Raw genomic sequence first — 25,637 nt, 5'->3', positions numbered from 1 at the left:
GGCAATACTCCTTCCTTATCCCCACTGCGGAAACCCAGACAAAGGCCTGTGGCTGCCTCCTTACAGAGAAAACTCCTCTAAGAGCCAACATCAGTTCCGACCAGGCAGAGCATGGCTCCTTACCCCGCTCCGTCCCCTGGGGCACAGCTAAGGAAAGTCTCTAGTTTTAGCTCAAGCTCTTTGCAAATAATCAGAGTGAAAGGCACTAAGTTAAGCTTCTATCCTGCAACCTTTACTTACTCGTGGTGGCATTTTAGTAGAGTTTGTTTGCTAACGGAGAGTTCGTTCAGTTTTGTGGATCTGGATTATTGTGAAGAAAAGGCGGTCTTTATAATTTTGCTTCTCACGTGCACACAGATCTAACACCATTGCTCATACCGTTACCAAAACTAATTAAGGTTTATATAACCATTTAGTCCCCTTCAAAAACCAAACAAAAACAGGGCCCTTTGCTTATGTCCATAAGGCATACCTATCTTCCTAATATAACAGATGACTTCCTTCAGAGATTCTCCCAGTGGAAACCGCTGGAGAGCTTTACATGTTTGGGACCCGACTCTGTCCATCCTCCTGGGCCTCAGGACTTCGCCAAAGCTCCCCAGCTGATTCTAATGTGCAGCCAAGAGGGAGAACCACTATCCTAAGCAGCCGTTGCCAAAGCGGGGTCCCTGGCCAGCACATTAGCACCGCCTGGAGAACTTGGAAATGCAAATTCCTCACTGAAGACTGACAGAATCAGAACCTCCAGACGTGGGGTCCAGCAGACCCATTTTAAGAAGCCACCAAGGAGATTATGATGCTCACTAACATTTGAGAACCACCAGGCTGAAACAATTCTCAGGACAAGAACATCATGCTTTTCTTCACTTTGCTCCTCCCCCAACACACACACCCTAAATTTGAGTTTAACCCCTAAAGCATTATTAGGTAATTATTTTTCATTTTTATAAGTAAAGACATATTCTCAATCTAGATTTTTAATCATTTATTCATTCACACCAATAGCATGTATTGAGAGACTACCAAATGCCATCACAGGGTAAGACTGAGCAGTTACAATAATGACTAAGGACTGGGCCTTATCTCAGGGAACCTAGAATGTGTAAAAGGTATGTGAATAAGTAACAACAGTACACTATGAGATGCTTCAGTAGAGGAGCCCAAAACACATCGTAACTTATGATCTAAGTAATTTAAGAAAGATAGAAAAAGAAAGAGAGGATATGTGAGAAAAGAAAAATGAAATGAAAATGAAGCGAAGGAAGGAAAATGTGAATGGAATGAAGAAGGGAAGGAAGGAATGGAATGAAACAGCTGGAATTGAAAACAGAAAGTTTGTTGAAAACATTGTTGCCAAAGAGTTGTTGTTGTTGTTGTTTATTGAAGAAAGAAATGGAAATGTGGGTTAAAATTAGCTGTAGCCGAATACTGAAGGAATAAAGGAAGGAATAATGAAATGGAAATGGAATGTGGGAAATAAATATTGTTGGTTGTTGTTGTTGTTTATGCCATTGTTGAAATGAAAGAAAGAGAAAAGAAAGAAAGAAAGAAAAAGTTCCCCAAAGAGAACCTGAGTTCACCCTAACATATTGGCATAATTCCAGCCAAAAGAAATTTTCAAACCTGTGTTCATCAGCCAATGAAATCTTACAGTAGTTAACTACAGTATTTATCAGGCTTTTCTGAAGTATTGAAAATATCTTAAATTCCCCTTTGCTGCCACTTGTGCCTTTCCCCGGGATGGAAACTGTTGCAGCAGCGTATAATCCACACACCAAAAGCAGCACGAGGCTGTTTACTGACACTAAGCTTCTGCATTGTAGGTTACCGGTGGCCTCTGCCTAGCAAGCTCTGCGCAGTCTGGATTTACCTGGATGTGCTCTTCTCTACGGCCTCCATCATGCACCTCTGCGCCATCTCGCTGGACCGCTATGTTGCTATCCAGAACCCCATTCATCACAGCCGCTTCAATTCCAGGACTAAAGCATTTCTGAAAATAATTGCTGTCTGGACCATATCAGTAGGTAAGTGGTCTGTTTGAAATGACAGTTCATGCCTTTCAAGACTCGTTCTGCTTTGTGGCACTGAAAACTGACATCCTGAATCTATTGTTTTGTTTGTTGCAAGGTATGTTACAACTTAGTAATGATCAGATTTGCTTTAGGAAAGAAAAATCTATTCATATCACTGACTGATAACATAAATTTGTATTGCTTTGCACAGATAAGAAAGTATACACCAATTGTCAAAATCAGGAATAACTATTCTGTAGCCACCACTGAAAACTTTTTCCTCATCTCACACTTTCACATTCATTACTCGAAATCTTGAGTTTCCCAGAGACCTCAATGTTTATAGTCTCTGGCCTTGTAGTCAGTATAAGAATACAGAGCCCCATACTGGAGAATACGAAATTTCTGACGGTAGAGAAGGTAGCAGGTACTGTGACTTAGAAGGAAAAGATGAGGACAAAGGAAGGTGACAGGACTTGCTAATAGTGTTTTAGCCTGCCCAGGGCCTCTACAACCCTTCCTCCTTTTATGACACCACACACCAGAGGATTTCAACCCACTTCACTGAGGTTGATTACACACATTCACCTATAGCCAGTATTGATCTTCTGTCACACACCTAACAAAAAGGAAAGCCCAAATAATAGAAGCTAAAGGGGTGGTTCCCAGGCAGCTAAGCAATTGTACTTGTCACCTCAGAAGGCTTGGTTGGTAACCAAAGATTCTTTGCAATTTGTTTTAAAGTTGCAAAGCTTTGCAGGCAGAAACGCCATGACTGCTAACGGCTGTGTGGTATCTACTAACATGGGAGACTATGGGATTGATGGCAGATTTGCATCAAGGACTGGAGTGAGTTTACCCACAGCTTTGTAATAAAAATGCAAATTAATAATGGTAAACACGATATGTTATCTTGTATTTCAGTTCCTATTGTTTGCCTTGCTGCTTAAGATGTAATCTGGATAGTAGGTAGCTCCATTCTATAGTGAAGAAATTGGGATTCAAAAAGGGAAATTACCTGTGCAAGGCCCACCTTAGCACAGCAAAGATTTTGTTCAGTTATGATGGAAACACAAGTTGCTTTTCTATGATTTTCAAAATTTTGAAAAGTTTTATCTATTTTCCAGACTGAGAGAGAGAAAAGATCTTGTGCTTATTTGACGGATTAGGGAAGCAGAGCAGAGAGGTTTTGTGGCTTGCTGTGTCACCTCCAACTAGCAACAGGGTTAGGACTTTACACTCTCAGCACCAAGCCCTGGGGAGCTAAATATACAGCTAAATATACTTCCTTCCTTAGGAAATAGTTTTTGCTCTCAAAATATTTTTTTGGTTTCTGGGCCTGTGCAATCTTGAACTCATTCTACAAGGAGCAAGAGAATGAAGGGTAGTGGTTCTCAGTCCCAGCTGCACATAAGAAGCCCTGGGGAGCATACTAGGTCCATAGTAGGTCCAGGTGATTCTTAGATATAGCCAGTGTTCAGGACCACTGAGACAGACTGTCAAAGACGGAGTTTCAATTAGTTTTAGAATTTCCACTTGATTCTTTTTATAGATCCCAGTTCTTTGAAATATTTCCCCATGTTTTCATCTGTTTTCTTAAATATTAGTCGCAGGTATCTGGATATCTGAGTTACCCCGGGATTGCTATTTTCTGGGGTCATTTTCCCTCTTGGTTCTGTCAGTCAGTATGTTTAGTAATTCTTTTTTTAACTGAATACTGAACATTATGTAAAAAAAAATGTGGATACTCTGCTGCTGTTCTTTTTCTTCAGAGAGGAGTCTTTCAGCTTTAGCAGGCAATTAGAATGGGTCCGCTTATTCCGCTTATTCCGGTCAGGGACTGAGTTTATTTTAGGCTGTGTTTTGTAAACACTGTTTTTTGTTTTTTGTTTTTTTCAGTTTACCCTTACACCTAGGGTCTATTCTGGAACTTCGTGACCTAACATGAAAGCCTGAAGTGTTCTCCATTTTGGAGAGCTCTGAATTCCAATTGTTGTCTCTTCAGCACCCTTAAGACTGCTGCTAACTCTTTAGCTACTCAGCCTCTCAGTCTGTCCCTCTAACGAATTGATAAATGCCTTGGCATTTGCTCTTCCTTTTACTCCAGAATCTTATCCCCTGAAATCCTGACTGCTTTTTTAGCTCTAATCCCCTGAGACAAAGTTTTGGGCCTTGAATTCCGCTTTATTTGATATAATATTACCATATCTGCTCATGGTTGGAAACTCTCCAGTATATATTTTCTAATCTCTTCATTTTTTTATGTCTTTGTTCCTTTGTTTTATGTACATTTTCACAAATAACTTACAGGTGGATTTTTTTTAAAAAAACAAAATCTGACAGTCTCTGACTCTTGATAACGAAATTTAGCTTTTCTACATTACTGTGACAAAGAACATAATCTGTTTTATTCCTTTTATTTTATTTTACATTTATCATAGATTTTTCTTTGTAATAGCTCATCTTTTTCCCCCCATCTCATGTGTCCCACTTGCACAGTGTCTTCTTCATCCCTTTAGCTCCATTTCACTTAATTTGCATTTCTACTTGGCTTTTCCATTCCTTTCACGGTTACAGTCTCATCCCAAATAGTCATCATTACACTGATTTCTAGTATTATATATAAAATAAATAATAATCTCACTAAATTGTTTTATTTCCTCATTCACCACTCATCCCAATTCACAGGTTTTAGATTTTTCCATAATTTTAAAATAATCTAGTGGTGTAATAGATCTTTTCAAGTCAAAAAATGCAGACATCATAAAGAAACATATAGATGCAGCTGACTACATGAGAAATTGTAAGTTTTATATAGCTAAAATCAATATAAGCAAAGTCAAAAGAAAAATATTTCAGTATATATGAATAACAGACCTTAACATACAAAGAACACCTATATTTTGATTTAAAAAAAAAGACAAACAATTTAATAGGAAAATAAACTATATGAACAGACCATTTACAGAAACATAACTTGAAATGGACAGTAAAGCTCATGAAAAAACATTTAGCCTCTTTAACAGTCATGGAAATGTAATCTAAAACAATAATGCAACACCATTTTTTACCCATGTAATTAGCAAAATTAAAATGAATGAAAACACCCAGTGTGCTTTGGGATATTGTGCCCTATGGTGTGTACTCTCAAAACCTGTTTGTATGAATATGAATTTTTTGTTCTTGAACAATCTAGCAAAAGTTATTAAAATTTGACGTACCAGTCTCACTTGAGAGAATCTGTTCTACAGAAAAATAAAAGTACATGTAAGAATCTTTAATACAACAATTTTGGGGAATATCATAAAATTGGAAAAGTTGATTTATGGTTGGATATATTGTTTTTATCTAAATTATGGAATATTTTGCAGCTGTTGAAAATATTGAGTTGGGGTTATTTGATATTCAACTGGAAGAATATCCATACTGTTAAGTGCAAAAATCAAGTTTCGGGGTGGTATGCATGGTCTGAGCCCATTCTGGTAAAATAATAATACTAATAATATACGAAGATAAATATGTATTAGCACTGAGAAACTGTGGAAAGACGTCACACTTGTCAGGAAGGTAAAATTAGAAAGAATGGCATGATTGTTATATTTTCCCTTATATACCTCTGTATAGTTTTGTCACAAATATGATGATAATGATAGTGTTTTGGATGATCAAGAGTGAAACAGTTACACCTGCATTATGAGAGAGAAGGCTTCATGCAGGAGATGGCTGACCTTCAAAATTTGCTAGGATCTAATGCATGGCAATTTTAGTAACCAACATCGCAGATTACTTAAATTTCCTTGCACCAGTTATTTCTGAGATTGGCTGCTTCTTCCCCGCTGCTTACTGCCACTAGTTTGGTCACTTTACTTTTGCCAAGGCTTCCATCTAGTTCTGAGGAAAATGAATATACTTATAAATCAATTGCATTTTCTATTTGTGAGCTTCTTTGAGTAAAGCAGTGATGACAGAAAAGACTGAAGCATTAGATTAAGGATGATCTTAAGATTCATTTTCCCTTTGTAAATCCAATTCCCATGATCAGAGGTAATCATAACTTTACTACAATATGTAAAATGAGCAAACCCTTACTCATGGTGATTGCCTTGCTGATGTCGTATAAGAAAATAGATGCTACCTATTCTTCAAACATCTTTAGCAAGTAAAGGCATAGATCAGATTTTTTTTTAAGTGAAAATTACTATTTTCACATTGTCATTTTTTAACAGGCAAGCAAAGGCATCAATTTAAATTTTCTTATACTTATTTCATTTCAAAAATATATTTGCAGCTCACGGAGTAATTTAGAAGTATCATGAGTCTAAATAGAATGATTTTTTCCCCTCAAGGCTAATCATGACCACATGTTTTCTGAACTGTTACTTTTAAAATGGTAAAAAAAGCAAGCTGTGTCACATTTATTCGGGGCCTATACCTCCCAAATTGTGACAATTGTGCATAAATCCTAAACTGAATGTTTAGGTCATTGGGTCCAAGATCTGGCCTTCGAGCAAGTTAAAAACTCACCTTCCTACCAAGACAGGGTAAATTTATAAAGAAGCTTTGAGGGACAATGCAAATGATGTATCTCACTATAGTTTTAGTTAGTAGTTTATTATTATTATTATTATAAAGTCATTTCGATATTAAGTAAATAAATATAGTGTTTGTGTCAACATTATTTGAACTCTTTTCTGTAAGTTTCTTGGTCTTTCCCTAACATAAATTAGGGGAAATTTTTGTCTGTGTTTCATTTCAGACTCTATGTATTCCCACTGTTACTTGTCACTTAACATTGCTTATGGTGCTTTTTCCCCACATGGATTTTTATTTTTATGTAATCTTTATTTATAAATGTTCTTTCTCCTTTATGACTTCTGAATTTTTATCATTACTAAAATTGCCTTTCCCACTACAAAGTTACAAAAGAATTCTTCCACATTTTCTTCCATTACTTTTATGGTTTTTTACTTTGTACATTTAAATCTTTAAACCAGTTAGAATTTAATCTGTGATTTAGTTTTATTTTTTCTATATAGCTACTTATGTCAATACCACTTATTTCCCTATTTGGTTTGATATGCTACCTTTATCATATACTGAATTCCCATATATATTTATATACTTTCAATTGAGGATATATAATTATGGCTTTTATTATCTCTCAGATATAGTATTCTCTTATTGTTCTTCTTTTTTAGATGCTTTCTGACCATTTTCATTTATATGAGTTTTAGAAACTCAGCTTCTATCAGCTTCTATCTAGTTCCAGGGGGAAAAAAATAATTACCTTTTTATAGAGATTGCATATAACTTTCTAAAGCAACTTTTTAGATCTTTTTGCTGCCATATCTGTGTACTTTTCTTTGGTCCTGTGTTTCTACTTTTTTGGTGTATGTTTGTAAGCAGCCTCAAATTCTGTATGGAATGAAGTGAATCTATATAGATAAATAAAACTACTGAAAATTTTAGCACTTAGGGTTTAAAATATCACATGCACATTTAGGTCCAAGAGGAATGATAATGAAATATGGATGTTTAATTTTTCTATCATACCAAATCTTCTAAAAAATTGTTTAGAAAAATACAAAATAAATCAACAAAATAAAAATAGGCTCAGAACCAGATGGTGTTTCCTTGGCCTCTCTGCAGAGGCACAATCCCAGCTCCACTGCCTGAAACAAAGTATCCAAGGAGCCCACTTGGGACTCTCTCCTCTGGAAGCAGACAGGTTTATGCCCACCCCCCTTATTGCCAGGAGTTAGCCTAAGAAATGAGTTTTTAAGACTCATCAAGCAACCAGGACAGAAAAGAACCGGGTGACCTGTTCTCTGCCCCACTGCTTGGAGATCACATGGTAGGTAAGCACCTACCAAGATACAGAAGGAACCTTGCGAAGTCTAACTTGCCTTTCCCTCAGTTTCTCTATCTTCACATTTTCTCTCCTGGGTGAAATGAAATTTCCTCCCCTTTTTTCTCTTTCGTTTTGCCCCTGCCACACTGTGTTGTCATACCCAGAGGTCCAGAAGGGAGCTCTGGCTGCCATCCTAGCTTGCAGGTGAGTAGGCCAGTGTCCAGGAGCAAGGATGCTCACAGCCATGTGTAGAGAAGCTGCTGTCCTTCCCTAGAGTATTACAGCACCAGAGAGCTGCCAGATGGTCAGCCATACTGTCACTGTACAGAAAACAAAGCCTTTGCAGGGCCGCTATTCACCCACTCCACCTCCTTCTCTTGTCCTTTGAGTGCAGCAGTCTTTTCCCTTTCTGCCCAAAGGTGCAGGAAAATTTAGAGACATTCCCCCTGCCTAACCAGCTCCTCTCATATTTAGGAACATAACGTCACGGAACATGTCCTTGGTTGTCCTTCAGGATGCTCGCCTATGGGCAAGAGACTATTTAATGGCCCGGGCAGCTCAGAGCCTGCCAGTGTGACAGCTGACTTCTCTCTGCATGGCAGACTCTAGCCATAGCTATGGGACCACAACCTCAATAAAACAGCAGTTAGTAGCATACACTCTCCATGGGCACTGGAAAATGGTGAGAAAAATTAATAAATGAACCAATGATAAGAAATGAATGATCTACCCTTTGTCAGTCTGTTGATCTGGACTGCCTTACAACTGAGTTTCTTGGCTCTTTTGCTCATTATTCTTTAAAGTAGGAGGAAGAAGAGGAAGGAGGAAAGGACTGGGACATGTGCTGCTTCTGGCCATTTAAAACAGAAGACTAGCATGCACATACTTGCCTCTCCTGCCCTTGGGCTATGTCAGGAACCTGCAGGCTATGGAGGCTTCTGCCTCCTCCAAATCTATCCATTGCTTCAAGGCCAGAAGGTAGGAAATTTCACCGTCAGGAGCTATGGCAGATCATCTAATCAATTTGTTATCACCAGCACCCTTAAAGTCTCAGTATCTGCTCCATCACTGGTTTACCAAGACCCCCACCCTGAATCGTCCTGACAACCAGCCTTGACTGTTGTTGTCCTCATGTAACCTAGAGCCGCTGGAAAAGTAGCACTCTGCAAATCGAACGGCACCACGTATCTGTGGTTTCTAACTTCGCCTGGACTCTCATCATTGCTATTAATCCTTTGGTGTGTCTTCAGTGGATTTTTTTCAGATCTTTTTCCTATTTAAGTCTTCTTTTCAATCTCAGATTGCTGTTCTCTAATCAGATGTTCTTATCCCCTTCTTCTCTAAGAAAAGGGCATCAAGCACAACTCCCCTTCTTCGTCTACTTCTACTTTCCATTTCCACTTTTAATTTTCAGTTTCCAAATGTTCTTCTGTATGTACTTTGACTCTACTTTGCATCCTTTCTCCAAAAAAAATCTTCCTTGATTCCTCCCTATTCATCTCTCTCCATTTTATATTAATTCCCCCTAAAAGTTCTAACCTTGTTTGCTCTAGTTTATCAAGTCTCATTCAGACCTCAAACAAAGCACCATCTGGCTCTGACCTCCCTCTATTTCACTGTGCTTCCTAAGATCGCCAATGCCTTCCTGATTTCCATTCAGATCCAAAATACTATTTATTTCCATTTTAATAATGTACTCAAGTAATACATGAGTACATTCTCAATTTGAGAGAGTCAAGCAGCTCAGATGATAGAGAATACAAACTGAAGTTGTCCTTTATCCTTCCCTGCCTCTCCAGACCAGCACCCACAATCATTGTGCTAACCTTGAACCTCACTGTTACTGGCCAATGCAGAGCATAAGCAGGAGAAGAGGAAGTATTCCCAAGAAAAGCTCCTTCAGATTTCATCCCGTTGAGAGTGCCCCTCAGTCTCCCTCTCCTCTACATTCTATGACTCTGTGTTTGCATTTCAAGCTGTCTCTCCAAACCCTACTGACCTTTGCTGCAGTTTTCTTTTATTTGTTTCGGCCTTTTCTTCAAGTTCTGTTTCTCTTTAAACCAGGTCTCTTCTACAATCTGTAATAGAAGATTCTTCCATCATTTGTAAAATATTAATGAGACAAGACTTTTTTTTTCTTTTCATGGGCTGTTATAATTTATTCTGATCAATGTGTTTTATCTTTTTTAATCATTAAATGGAATTTTAGGAGTAAGGTGTACAGACACATTCTTGGATACTATCTTGATCCAACAGAAAAAAAGTCTATGTATATATGTGTGCATATATGTTTTTTGTCGCTCCTTATTATCCTTCTATGCATTTATTTAATTCTGCAGGTTGAGCTCTCCTCTTCAAAACTGGCAGCTTCCTCAACTCCTACTCTCCCTCTCTGATCTTTCTCTGATGCGTTTGTAGTCTCCATTTCCTCTTATTCCTTAAATAGTAGTATCCTCTAGGGACCTATTCTCTACCTTCTCACTTTTTATTCTCCATGCCTTTGCTGAGTTATTTCCTTTTTCATGGATTCAGCTATTAGAAAAACACTAGTGAACTAATCGATCTATATTCTAACTCACACTGTTCCCCAGGGCTTCAGACTTCTGCATCCAACTGTGTGATAGACACTTCTAGCCAGAAGTCTCACAAGAACCTCAGTCTCATCAGATCAAAACCTGTGCTCATTGTCTGCCATTCCTCCTGAAATCTTTATCTTAGAATATGGCATTAATATCTACTCAGTCACTAGACCCTCAGGATTGATTCCTCACCTCCACAGCCAAGCAAGTGACTAGTCTTTTGGTTTTTACTTGCTAGCTATTTCATAAATCACTCTTATCTTTTCATCCAGCCTTCACCATCTCACTTCTGTGTTACTGTAAACATCTTCCTGTCTGCAGGCATTTTGCTGTCATTCTCTAACTTATCACTGAAGTCAACCATATGACATGCATATTTAATTTTGCTGCCAGTAGATTACAGATCCTTAAATGAGAGACAAGGCCCTTGTAAATATGGTCCCTGCCAATACTTCTGTTTCATCTCCTGCCATACTTTGCTTCACGTTTTATTCTCCAGCTACAATAAGTTGCCCATAATTCCCATGTCATTTCATTTTCTTTTACATCTTCTGCTTCAAATGCTCTCTCATCTTCTTGCCTGGCTAATTTTTACTTTCCTTTTGTCATCACCTCCTCCAGGAAGCCTTCTCCACTTCTCTCTTCTCTCTAAGGATTAGATACTTGCCCCTGCTTTAATTCTTCTTATAACCCTTCCATATATTATCTTTTCACATATCATATCATCTGTTTATTCTCCCATTAGATCATGAGTTCCAGAGAACAAGAAATGAAAAGCAAAACAAAAAAGTTGTACTTCATCTTGAACCCAAATTATTTAATAGATAATGCATGCATACAAAAATTAATTCTAGAGTCTGACACTGAAAGCACCATTAAAAAAAAGGTTTATTTCCTTATGTGCTTCATTTTAGCTACAAAAATAGCTACAAAAAGCTATTTGTAGGTTGCTTCTATATCTTAGCTACTGTAAGTAGCACTGACGTAAACATAGAGATGAATATATCTTTTCAAATTAGTGTTTTGGATTTCTTCAGATAAATACCCAGAAGTAGAATTGCTGGGTCACAAGTTTTATTTTTAATTTTTTGAGAAACTTCCACACTGCTTTCCACAGTGGCTGCACCAATTTGCAATCCCACCAACAGTACACAAGTTTTCTCTTTTCTCCACATCCTCATCAGCATTTGTTGTTTTTTGACTTGTTGATGATAGCCATTCTGACAGATGAGAGGTGATATCTCATTGTGGATAAAGAAGATGTGGTCATATATACAATGGAATATTACTCTGGCATAAAAAAAAATGAAATCTTACCATTTGAGATAACATAGATGAAACAAGAGGGCATTATGCTAAGTGAAATAAGTCAGACAAAGAAAAATATCATACGATCTCATTTATATATGGAATCTAAAGAACAAAATAAACCAAGAAACAAAACAGAAACAGACTTACAGATACAGAGAACAAACTGATGATTGCCAGATGGGAGGGTGATTGGGGGCCTGGGTGAAAAGGTGAAAGAATTAAGAAATACAAATTGGTAATTATAAAATAGTCACGAGGATGTGAAGTACAGTGTAGGGAATATAGTCAATAATATTGTAATAACTACATATAGTGCCAGGTGGTTACTAGACTAATCAAGGGGACCACTTTGTAAATTATATAAATGTCTAACCACTATGTTGTACTCCTGAAACTAATATAAAATAATATTGAATGCAAATCTAATTGAAAAATAAAAATTTTTAGATAGGTTTTCACATAAAGTGTGGGGAAAGCAAGCGTTTATATAAAAATAAACTACTTTTATTTTTCTACTTTATACCAACAACAATGTTATAGTTATGATAAATGCCAAATCAATATGGTCTGTAAGAAGATGTTGATGCATTCTCCCCCCACCAGTTGGTAAGCTTTGGTTTGAGATTTTAAGACTTATTTGGAATGTGTGTGAGAATCATCCTCCTCTAAGTCAGGTTCTCTTGTGTCAGAATCTACATAGCATCTCAGGGTAGTTTCCCATTAAATTGGCTTTTTTAAAATAGTTATAAGAAGGAGTGTGATGTATTTCCTGGATGGCTCATGGGTCTCACAGGCAGGATCTCACCATCGCAGCTAGTCGTTAGTGGGTTCTCCATATTCTACAGCCCAGGCGTCAACTTTGCGAGTTCAGATTTCTATTCTTTTTCTTTTATCCAAGGGTGATCACACTTTGGGAAGTTGACTTACATGAGTCAAACTTCAATAAACTGACATAGGTAATATAAACCCATTTTCCTGGATCCAGTCACCTACAAGGGACATTCTCTCTCAGAAGGCTACAGATATAGAGCAATCCTATCTTCTCAGAAGGCCATAGAAAATAGCAATATGAAGCTAGTGAGGGGCCGTAATGGGTCTAGGGCAGTACAAGCATGTGACAGACCCAGTAAGGACTGAATAAAGGTACTAGCACTTAACAGAGGATTTGACACATATGTTTTCAAACTTTTTGTACATGAATTAAAATATAACACAGCAAAAAAGTTTATGGTCTAATGGAGAAAGACTAGCTATAACAGAAAACAAAATTTACTATTATAATGAAAAGGCAAAGAACTCGGCAAAGCTGGGAATGAGGGAAGGCTATGTGAAGACGGAGATGTTTGAGTTGAGCTTTGAAAGATGAGCAGAAGTTGGGAAAATGGAGGATGAGACAGAATTTTCCAAGAAGAAGGAATAATGTGGGAGAAAGACATTATGAGATAGCTTTATAAACAGAGGATTGAGAAATTTCAAAGTGAATTTCAAAGTCCTTTAGAGGCTATTATTTTTATCACTCATAACACTGATGAATTGCCCTTTTCCATTCTAGGAATGTTTGTTTCTAAATAAGCAAGACCAGTTGTCCAGAATCAGAACATCTTTCCCCTGGACAGTACTGAAATAATGCTGAAGATTTCTTAGCTACCAGACTCTTTTTCAACATTTCATCTCAGTCATCAGAATAGTCTATTATACATAATATCGCAGTTTTAAGATTAACGCTTGATTACATTAGTCATGTAATAGGTGCTAGCTGACTTTTAGAGAGGCACATTGGGATCCTAGATAAACAGATATATGTTTTTATCAGAAACATTTTCAAAACTTTCTTCTAAAGAGTCACATCTAGAAATATTTCTGCAGATGAACGGTTTCATTTATTTTATTATAATATTTCTTGGTTTTAATTCCAGAAGGTGGCATTTTCTGACTTTCTCCTGCATTTTGGGCCCTAGTTTGGCTGAGGGCGACAGCCTTCAGTTTAGCCACAAGGAGTCAAGAAACATAAAGTACACCAGCACTTTAAAATATCTTATTAAATTTAGTTTCTGATTGGTCTTCATAGTTCTCATTTTTTAAATTAAGACTTGGTTTCTGGAGTTAAGACTGTTTGGATGTGAAGGTAGATAGAACCTTCTTGCTCAATTCCTGTTAGAACATGTCCATAAGAATCTTGATGTAACAGTTAATAATTCTTACCATTATCTAAGTTCCTAAAACATATTCAAAAAAGTGAATTAATTTGTTTCCTACATTTCTCTACTTTCCAAGAAATGGATTCATCATGACTTCTTTTCATATTCCTATTCCTTTTAGCTCTTAAATGAACCAGTGTAAATATTTATATAAGTGACCACATTTACAAGCTATATTCAAATGATTGAAATATGATCAATTTAATTCCCACTGTTCATTTTATTCAACAAAACCACCTAGTTTATACCATTGATATAAGAACTTTAGAATCCACCCAGTTAATATAGAAACCAAAGGCCTGTCTACTCAGGGGTACTCTTTATTTTTCTAATATAGCAATTAACCCATTTATTTGGTAAGGGTTATTGCTAACTTAAAATAAAACCTATTCAAGCTTGTATGAAAGAAAGTTGATCCTCATTTACTATGTTTGGCACAATGATTATTGTATCTCTTTCCATTTTAGGCACTGGTAAATGCACATGGTGTACTACAAACCACAAGCCTGTGGTTTCTCTACTTAAAGGGGAAAAATAGCTTCATTTTATATTTTCCAGCTACTCCTACTTCCCAAAACCTTCCTATATACATCTGTCAGCTTTCAATTGTGGTTCCAACCATTCTATTCAGGCATCATTTTTAAATGTATATTGAGCCATTCTGTGCTAGATGCTCATGATGCAAAGACATCAACCCTTCAGTCATTCTGTTTGGTTTTTTTTTAGGTGAGGCAATCCTTGGTTGACCTCACAGATTGCAAGGACCTTGTCAGCTTACAATCTCTTAATTTTTTTTTTATTTTTTATGCCTACAGCTATCTGTTTTAACAAACATGCTCCCTAGATATTTTTAAGAGAGTGTCTCTGTTGATTAGTTTGTTTTATATATAGCCATCTATTAAAGAGTCTGACCCATATGAAAGAAAAAAAAGCATGTACAGGTGTTTAACCATATATAGAAGCTCAATTATGTTAACTGATTAAATGAATAAAATAAATGAACAAGAAAAGAAAGAAGAGAGGTAGAAAAGGAAGAAAGGGAGAAGGAAATAAAGAGAGAGGGAGAAACAGGGTTTTCTGAGAGGCCCTTATAGTTTCCCTTCCCCCGTGGCAAGTCATCTTTAAAGTAATATGTTCACCTTTGCCCACTTTTTTGTATATGGGACCTCACCTGGCAAAGTAGAGAAAATCAAAGTTTGGATAAATATCTCTATAAATAATAGCTTTTCCAGTATTTTCACAAATTTAATGTACATTTCTATAGATAGTTTGGGCAAGGTTAACTATAGGCAGAAGTTAAAAATGAGAGGCATATACCATGAGAAATTCACATCTAACTTCACATCTAATTCACATCTAACTTCAGGCAAAAGCTAAAAGTCACACTTTTGTCTTTTTCATATCTTGATGCTTTAAACTCAGCAGGAGAGAGCCTTATTAATTCAAGCAAGAAATATTTTCATTATATTAATGAGGTTTCATTTTTGAATGTTTACATTTAGCATAAAAGTGAAAGCAATTACAGGAACAGTATTAATAGGAAATGTGAGATGGAGAACTTTTAGATTCTAGTCGTGGCCTTCAGAACTCCCACCACCAGCCCGTAACTCAGTGAACTGTCTCTGCCAATATTTACTCAGCTGCCTGTTCAGAGGTATTCTCTTCATGTTTGGCTAAATCATTTGTAAGAGTTTTAAGAAAAGTGAGTGAAAGATTTAGAGAATGAAACCGAACTGTGAAAGTGAAATATTTCTCTAATTATCCATAATAACTGTGCTCAGAGCAGTTTCTGAAACAATGAGAAACAGATGCAAAAATGACCCATAACTAAAGATAATTTCACCATTGGATGAGAGTCTACTTTGTTTATGTAAAGGATGACTCTTCTATAAGGAAACAATGTAAGTGCATTAGAATTACTAGAAAACATATACTCCTAGGGACCATTCCCAGACAATCCGATTCAGTAGGAATTAGCAGGGAGCCCAAGAACAGGTATGCTCCAAGAAGCACTCTCTGGACTATCAGTTTAGAATTTGGATAGTTGTTTTAATATATATTCTCATGGATTGCACTGCATATATACTTTTTAAAATTTCAGACATGTGTATTGCGTGTACACTTATTAGCAAGGAACCATGTAAGCACTTCCACAGAGCCATCAAACCATACAATAGAGCATACTAGGTTTTTAACCTCTCAAGGACAGGATGGGGCTGTGTCTATTTTGTCTTTGAATTCCTCACCACTTCACCACTAGCACAGTAGGCACTCAATAAATGCTTGCAACACTTACCGTTAATGAACCAAACGCTATTTCCTCAAGCGGGTGCATTGCCCTGCTTTATAATTCTTTATAATCTCTTCTTACATTATCTTTGATGTAAAATCTAAATTTTTATTCCAAATTAGTGAAGGTAATAAGGTGCCTTCTCACACCTCAAAGAGCACCATGATAATTTAAAGATATCGCTGCCCATTAGGAACACATTACCAGAATTTAAGAGGAAAAATAGAAGATACAACTAAAATAATTTCCCTGGACTCTTTTTGAAATAGTTTAGAAAAATCATAAGTCTTATGTGAGATTTGTCTAGAATTAAATTACATTTTGATAATCCTTTACAGCTCTATAATTCCATTTTCTATTATTAGATCTCAATACCCAAAGTTTTCAGCAAGCCTCTGAAGAATGATGCTTTTGTTCTGTTAGTAAGGGATTCTATTTCTATGTCTTCATTTGACCTTCCAAATGACACTCAGAGCAAGTTGGGTGTCAAAATACAAAGAAGGGCACTGAAATCTCTTACTGGCCTGACCAAAACCTGTGGTATAATCTGCAGCTCCTATCTATTTGCCTAATCTGGAGAGTTTACTATCACTTTGTAATTAATTTGAAATAAGGTTAGTTTGTGGGTGAATAAACTAAGTCATAGACTCTATAGAAAGAGCAATGTTAAGCAGTTTATTTTCAGGATTATTTGCTGGTCTTTTTTTCCATAATGATTGAATGCGGAGCAGACAACTGATTCGTTAGCAACCCAATCTGTAACTCAGCAGCCTGAAATAGTACAGCAATAAAATTAGACCAAGAGGGGACCAATGGACCAGAAGTTCTCTTTTAAACCAGTCCTGGCTTCAAGGAGATTTGAGTACAGAGCAATCATAAGAAGGCAGGGTTTAAATTATTATTTTTTTTTAATAAGAAGGCAGGATTCTATAACTGATTATCTTTTTTTAGGTCAAAACTTACCTGTTTAGTTTATGGGCTCAACAGATTTTTCACAAGGATAGACTAAGAAATCCTCATCAGGTTTCATTTATAGTTCTTTTGTAAGCTTTTTCCACATTAAGCTTCTAACATGTACTAAAGTCCGATTACTAATAAATTGAAATAATTCTCACAATATAAAATATCCTAAATTTGAGAAGGAGGAGAGAAGGGATGATAAGTTTAGTTCATTTAGTATAAATTAACAACATTTTGCTAACAACATTTTGAAGTTATGTCTTCCAGCACCAAGCTCCTCTATCTATAATACATTGTCATGCAGAGCTCAGCACCAGATAAGAAGCTGCACTGCCAGGATAAGCAGAGTATTAAGACCCAGGCAACCTGGGATGTCTGGCTTTTGTCAACATGCGAGCTGCATATATCACTTTCCTCACTTGTAAAATAAGAACTTTGGACTACCAAATGCTGAAGCTAATTGTCAACTTAATAGTCGTATAATTATATAACTTGAACCCTGAAGTATTGGTATTAAATGAGAATATTTAGTGAGATTCCAAGCAAAACTTCATTGGAATTTAATTTATCTTTACGTCACTGGTTTATCTCTACTGTCATTAATTTTAGCCCAATTTAGACATGTTGTTAGATTAAAATTGAATATAATTGATATGACTTCAGAATAAATGGAATCTAATTCAAAACACCGAAGTTATTTTGCACAATAGGTAATTACTAATAGGTATGCAAGGTATTAAGCCAACCAATACTTTTAATTTTTTCTTTCTAAAAAAAATTGAATAAAGTCATAGCCTTAGAAATATTTTAACCCTAGAATTGCTTTTGTTTTTATGTTTTGTTGACAAATGTAATTTCAGCAAGGATTCATGCTATTCTATGTTCTGATACTTTCATATAGCATTTCATATAACATTGTGTTAACATGAGGAGCATGGACTACCAAATTCCTAAGCTGTCAATTTTCATTTTTCCATATAGACTTTATAATTATTATTTTAATTATTTCAGTTTTCCCTTATGTTGGTATAATACCATAATCCATTAGTCATTCTCCCAAGTCTGTTTCTAGTTTTGACTAATAAAGAGTATATTCAAAACAGTAATTTGGCATTTTTAAATTTTTATATTTTATTTTTTTAATTATAGTTGACATACAATACTATATTAATTTCAGATGTACAACACAGTGATTACACATTTATATAACTTATAAAGTGATCATCCCAATAAATCCAGTACCCATCCAACAAAATACATAGTTATTACAATACTATGTTCCTCATGCTATACTCTATTTCATAACTACTATATGTACCCAATCCCCACAACCCTAATCTGACAACCTTCAAAATGTTGTCTCTATGAGCTTGTTTCTGTTGTTTATTTGTTTATCTTGTTTTTTAGATTCCACATATGATATTTGTCATCCTCTGTCTGACTTATTACACTCAGCACAATCCCCTCTAGGACCATTCATGTCGTTGCAGATGGCAAGCTTTCATTCCTTTTTATGGCTTAGTAATATTCCACTGTGTATATGGACCACTTCTTCTTTATCCATTCATCTATTATTGGACACCCAGGTGGCCTTCATATCTTGGCAATTGTAAATAATGCTGCAATGAACACATGGATTCGCACGTGCCTTCTAAGTAGTGTTTTGGGTTTCTTTAAATAAAACACAGAAGTGAGATTGCTGGGTACTTCCTTATATCTTGTTGTAGCCTTTCTTTTAAAGTCTGTCTTGTCTGTTATAAGTATTGCTACCCAGCTTTTATTTGTTTGTTTCCATTGTCATGAAACATCTTTTTTCATCCCTTTACTTTCAGTCTGTGTGTGTCTTTTGATCTGAAGTGAGTTTCTTGTAGGCAGCATATGTTTTTTTATCCATTCAGCTACCCTATCTTTTGATTGGAGCATTTAATCCATTTACACTTAAAGTAATTGTTTCTAGATATGTAATTATTGCCATTTTATTATTCATATTTTTATCTTTTGTTTCTTTTTTCATCTTCTTAAAGAAGTCCTTCTCACATTTTCTGTACTACGGGCTTGGTGATGAACTCCTTCAGCATTTTCTTATCTGGAAAGCTCTTTATCTGTCCTTCAATTCTAAATGGTAGCTTTGCTGGGTAGGCGAATCTTGGTTGTAGATTCTTGCTTTTTGTCACTTTGAATACTTCCTATGAATCTTCTGGCTTGCAAAGTTTCTGTTGAGAAATCATCTGACAATCTTATGGGAGTTCCTTTGTAGGTAACTAACTACTTTTCTCTTGTTGCTTTTAAGATTCTCTCTTTGTCTTTAGCCTCTGGCATTTTCATTAGGATGTGTCTTGATGTGAGCCTCTTTGAGTTAATTTTTTTGGGGACTCTGCGTTTCCTGGGCTTTTAAGTCTATTTCATACACCAACATTATTTCTTGAAATAGGTTTTTAATTCCTTGCTCTCTCTTCTCCTTCTGATATCCCTATGGTGTGAATGTTAGTTCACTTTATGCTGTCTCAGAGGCCCCATAAACTATCCTCGTTTTTTTGGATTTTTTTTCTTATTGCTGTTCTGATCAGATGTTTTCAGCTACCTTATCTTCTAAATCACCGATTCAGTCCTCTGCTTCATCTAACCTACTGTTAATTCCTCCTAAGGTATTCTTCATTTCTGACTTTTTTTCATGTTTTCTATGTTCACTTTTATATTTCCTATCTCTTTGTTAAAGTTCTGAGTGCCTCTACTCTTTTCCTAAATTCACTGAGCATCCTTATAACAAGTATTTTGAACTCTGCATCTGGTAGATTGTTTGTCTCCATTTTGTTTAGTTCTTTTTCTGGGGCTTTGTTCTCTTCTTTCATTTGGGACATGTTTCTTTGTCTTCCCATTTTGGCTGCCTACTTGTGTTTGTTTCTATATATTAGGTAGAGTTGCATGTCTCCTGGTCTTAGCAGAGTGGTTGTATATAGTGGATGTGCTGTGGGGCCCAGTGGCACAGGCTTCCCTGGTCATTTGTGCTGGGTGCTCCAGATATGTCTCTTGTGTGGGTTGTGTGTGCCCTCCTGTTGTAGTTGAGTCTTGGTTTCTGTTTGCTCCTCAGTGAGAGGCGTTGACCCTCAGTCTGACTGGCTGTGATGACTGGCCATGGAAAAGCTGTTGTGCAAAGGCTGATCCTACAGAGGAGGATTCGCTTTAGCAGGGCTCTGTTACCTGCCATGTTTGCCCTTTGGGTGTGTCATCCTCAGATGTGACCCTAGGCGGTGCTCTGACTCAGGCTGAAGCCAGCCACGGGATGTGCAGGCCAGGGCCTCCTGGGAGGGGCCCTGCCACATGCCAAGTTCAGCTGCAGCATGTGCCCTGCCCGGGACCACCTGGCATGAGCCAACAAGCAATCCACAGATAGCCACCACCCACACCGGGCTTGGAAATGCCCTTGCCCTGAAGCCAGACAACTCAGTTCCCCCTGTATGTCACTGGTGCCATTAGAGCTGCTGCCGCAGCGCTGGAGCTCAGAGTGAGTGAGTCTGTCAGTAAGTAGGTTCATGCAGTGCCCTTTAAGAGGAGCACCTGGGACTCCCCCAGACCTCCATCTCACTCAGCCGAAATCTTCACTAGTTTTCACAGCCAGAAGTTGTGGAGACCTCTCTTCCAAGCACTGGAACCCTGGGTTGGGGCTGGGGTGTCCATTGTGGGTCCAGAACCCCTTAATCCTCAGGGAGAATATCTACATCCAAGATATTTCTCCTGATTTTCCACCACCACATGCAGGGGTGGGACCAGCCCATTTCTCATCTCTGCCCCTCCTACCAGTCTCGAGGTTGCCTCTTCTGTGTTGTAAAACTTCTGTTCAAATAGACCAATGATGGCTATTCTGCAGTTTAGTTGTAATTTTGATGTGGTTGTGAGAGGAGGCAAGTAGAGTGTTTACCTCCTTCACCATCTTGACCAGAACGCCTCAATAATTTGGCATTCGATATGATTTATTTTACTCTAACCCTACCGTAGTCTATATTTGTCTTTTAACTATCTTTTGCCTAAAATTACCTCAACTATATTTACTTTGATTCCAATGATTGCTCCATTTTTCTGTTTAAAATGCTTTTATATGACCAATTTAGAAGTTGTACTTTGGAAAAAAATCACTAATGAAAAGGTACATTTTAAATATTTTTTCTTGTGGTAAAATAATAAAATTGCCATTTTAACTATTTCTTGAAGATCAAATAAAATATTTTATTTTTCTTATTTTTTCAGAGGATTTGCACTTTATTTTTCAATAATTTTTTTATTTTTCCAATTATAATCGACTTATAATATTGATCTAGTTTCCCTTTTTACTCCTTTGGATTTCTTAAATTTACGTTATCTCCATGAGATATTATTGGAAAATCTGGGTATAAAAAGGTAAAGATTTGCAAACAATTGTTTTCCTAAATTTCTTAGTTAAAAATATTTATGTAAATACTGAAATTTTCTGTGTGGCTGTGTCAATATAGCCATGAATAATTTTTTTCCATCTTTATAAATGCAATATTTTAATAGTTAGTGAATGTAGATGTAGCTCATAAAGCACTTTGGATGATTTAAGAATGAAGAGCTACTCAAGATTTCCTTGGGGAATTACTGGAATATAAATAATAAAAATGCTGTATACAGGACAAGAATAAACTCAGTCAAACATAGAGAATTTAAGATATACTTCCTATGAGTAAGTTCTCTCAAAGAACGAGGTATAATAATTATACATCTTTGAGAGTGCTAATTCCCTCATTTGAGGGAAAAAGTTCCAGCACTGATATTTTAGGGAAATGTTAGATAGGTAGTCTGTAATTCCTTGAGGGTTTGCTTTTGGTTATATGGTTGATTCCTACGAATACATGAATAGTTTGTTCTTGGTAATGCCTTTACCCTCTAAGACCTTGTACAAATGTTAAATATCAATACCAAGCTGTCAGAGCTTTGCCTCCATCTCATCTTCAGATTTCATTTCCAGCCGTACAGCAGCCTTCTGTAATTTCATTCATCTTGACTCTCTAACCTAGCTCTGGCAGCTTTGCACATCCAAGGATGCTGAGCTTTTAGATTATTCAAATGTTATGTGCTTCCTGAAGTCTGACCTCTCTAGGGAAAAGACATCCCCATAGTTTGAGGGAGATAAAAATAAAAAGTATTTGAAAATGGAAACAGAATTTTCATTGATAGTCTTTTAAATTCATAAATTTATGGTATAGGTTTCCAATTGCCTAAGGAGACCAGTTACCTAAGATTTGACCATCTCTTTGTAGCAGTGCTGAGAAAATTGATAAATTATCCTTTTTATTTTCTACTTTGTAATCTGAGTATTTTGTACTTCAATCAGGACAAAGAAAGTTGAAATTTAGATTTCAGAAAAATCTTCAATAACTTGTTTATGAAGTTTATTATCATCTTAAAAATGTCTTCAGCTATTCCCCTATTCTAACAAAATCTCTAATTAATTTAAATACTAGATGCAAAGACTAAAGGGTGGGTCTTAGCTTTTACTCTACTTACAAAGCTTACAATTTAGCCTGCCATAGTTTCATGCTGGATGCTGGCTAATGACATGAGAGTCTTAGATTATAAAATCCCTACACTGGTTGTTGGGCTTAGTCTTCACTTTCCAGAATGAAGGTCAGTTGGCAACAGCTTGTAGATATGAAATAGATATAAAGTATTTTAGATATAAAATAGATGCTAGATAATTTATGCCTACTCTGTGCCTAGCATTTTAAGAGTAGCTGTTGTCACTATGCTCAGTTTCAGGTTAGGGGCCAACTAGTTTTTATGTTCATGTTTTTCCTTCTCTGTTTCTGGACTTAACCCTGCACTCCTTGGAAAGGTCTTTCCCAGATGGTACATGTCCTATTGCCTCATTTCCTTCAAACTTTTGCTCAAATGCTTATTTGTTAGTGAGACCTATCCTGCCCCCTCCTCCAAAGTTATAACATTTTCTCCCATCTACTCCCCATCCATTTACCCAGCTTTTTCGCCCTAGTGTATTTATTACCTTCTATTATAGAATAGATTCACTTATCTTTTATCTTCAGCTTCCCCCACTGAACTGTAAGTTCCATGAGGGTATTGGTTTATAGTCTAGTTCACTGATGAATCTCCAGCCCCAAACACAATGGTTTGCCCATCGTACAGCTCAATAAATGTGTTAAATAGAGGAACTAAGGCTCAAAGAGACTAAGTAGCTATCGGGATTTCATAACTAACGAGGCAGGATTGGGACTCAAATGCAGATCTTCCGACTTCAAGTCCATTACTATTTCCAGTGTGCAACACTTACTTTCTTCCACCTCCTCTACCCTAAGGTCTCAAGGCATGTATAAGCTAGTTCTGCTCAGGAGCTAAGAGACTTCAGGAAAAGGAGGGAAGCAGAGAAGGGAGAAACTGTGAGGCCAGGCTGAGGCTGAAGAACTGGTCCACTTTATAGGTAATCAGATCAAGAAACAGATCACCTGATTTAACTGTATCTGTTTGAGGCAGCTTCACATAGATGCATTTCTCTGAACCCTATAAATGTGAACTGTCAGAAGTCTAATCTCTCCAAGTCAGGGCTGCCCATAGTAATAAACACTTCATATAAAATTTTAATCTACAAAGCAATTTAGAAAACTCTCACAAATGAATCCTCTTAGGAGTCCCAGGATGTGGGCAAGATAAAGATAGCAGAACTTGAAAATAATGAAGTGTGTGAGAAAGACAGAAAAAAAAGGCCTCATGAGATGGCTAGAGAGAGTCCAGAAAAGCTTACCTCATTCTGAACATCCAGATGTCCCCATCACCACTAACAACTTTCAGGAGCACTTCAACTCCAGTGTCTACATGTCTTCCAGTCAGTGATAATTGCTGATTAGCATCCCATGCATCAGATTTATTTTCCCCCAATAGCACGTGCACACACACACACACACACACAAACATATCCATATGTACACTCTAAGTAAATGACCCAAAACTCTTTCTCCCTTGAATTAAATAGTCCTAACCACCCATAAAGTAGCCACTGGATATGTATATTGTTATTTAAAGTTTAAATTGATTAAAATCGAAATTAAATGCAATTCCTCAGTCACACTGCCATATTTTCAGTGTTCAATAGACACAGGTGGCTGATGGCTGCCACACAAAACAGCACAATATAGGACACTTCCATCATCACAGAAAGCTTTATTGGACAGCACCACTGTAAGTGTGCCCCAAGTGATATGGGACTGGTTTCAGTTTGCATCTCAACCTGGTGGAGCCAGAATTGTTTGTTATGTCAGTCTGCTGGCAGCCCTGATGTTAAAATTTAAGCCTAATATCTCTTCTAAACTTCTTTTCTCTTAGTAAACTTTAAGCCATCGCTTCATCTTGTTCTGTCTTTTGAGGCCATGAAGTGTTTTATTTTCTGTCATGTCATACGCTCACTGACCTTGAGTCCTCTCAATAGCTCAGCTTTTTCTCTGCCTACCTCCCCACTTGCAGTCTTTTTTTCTCAGCTAGATAACAGTTCCTGGCCACATGAAGTTTAGCACAATCTGCTTTTCAGTTATCTCACTCTTTGAGATATCATAAAATTAATTTTTGTATCCAGATGAAAGTTACAAAGTATTATTAGCTAAAAATAGAAGAAAACGGGTGGTAAAATATGTTCTAGCAGAAATTGGCCATATTTGGAGGTAGGAGAACTAGAATTTGACACGGACAGTTTACTCACAGGCCGGTCACTTAATTCTCTAAAAGTCTCCTTTGTTGTATTTGTAAAAGTATTCACACCTCCTGGAGATTTGGGGAAATTTTTAAGAGCATGAAGTATACCTATATAATCAATTAAGATCTTGGGGAGAAATTTAGTTAAAAATAAATTCTCGCAAACCAGAAAACCTCTCTACAAAGGTAGTAGAGAAAGAGTTAGTGATGTCAGAAACATGGAGGAGTGAGAGATGACCCCAGATCTCTCATTTGAGACAACAATAAGCTGAACATCTAAACCTCAACAAAAACACCCGACCTGCACACCGGCACATCTGAGCATGGGATCTGCAAATAAGAGCTACCATAGGAATTGAAAAAACAACTAGATCAGTAGAATGAGTTTTTAGCAAGGAGATTGAAACCTTCAAAAAGAACCAAAGAGAACTGCTGGAGATGAACACAATGACCGAGATGAAATATGAAATAGTGAGTTTTGGAAATAAGAGTTGAAGAAATGAAGGAAAAGATCAGTGATATCAAAGACATAAATCTAGAAGTAAATCAGGAGGAAGAAGAGAGAAACCGAAGAAAGAAATAATCAAAGTAAAATACAAGAACTAGCAGATACCATCAAGAGAGGAAACATAAGAATAATGGGCATTCTTGAAGATGAGGAAAAGGAGCAGGGACTAGAAAGCATTTTCAGACAATAGTTGACGACAGTTTCCCAAAACTAAAGAA

At 36.8% G+C, this 25,637-nt stretch overlaps 1 protein-coding gene across 3 annotated transcripts in view; it reads left to right on the top strand.

The window, feature by feature from the left end:
* HTR2A (5-hydroxytryptamine receptor 2A) overlaps positions 1–25,637 on the top strand; it is a 64,962-nt gene that overhangs the window by 2,849 nt on the left and 36,476 nt on the right. For all 3 annotated transcript variants that reach the window (XM_039839344.1, XM_039839343.1, XM_039839345.1), the window contains one exon: positions 1,824–2,024. In XM_039839344.1, coding sequence (XP_039695278.1) covers positions 1,824–2,024 — 201 coding nt within the window. The remainder of the gene's footprint in view (positions 1–1,823; positions 2,025–25,637) is intronic.

This window comes from Pteropus medius, unplaced genomic scaffold (genome assembly GCF_902729225.1).
Source record: "Pteropus medius unplaced genomic scaffold, Ma_sr-lr_union100, whole genome shotgun sequence".
In the NCBI taxonomy this organism is placed as follows: Eukaryota; Metazoa; Chordata; class Mammalia; order Chiroptera; family Pteropodidae; genus Pteropus; species Pteropus medius.
The sequence above is the reverse complement of the archived record's forward strand: the minus strand, read 5'-3'. Positions and strand labels throughout refer to the sequence as shown.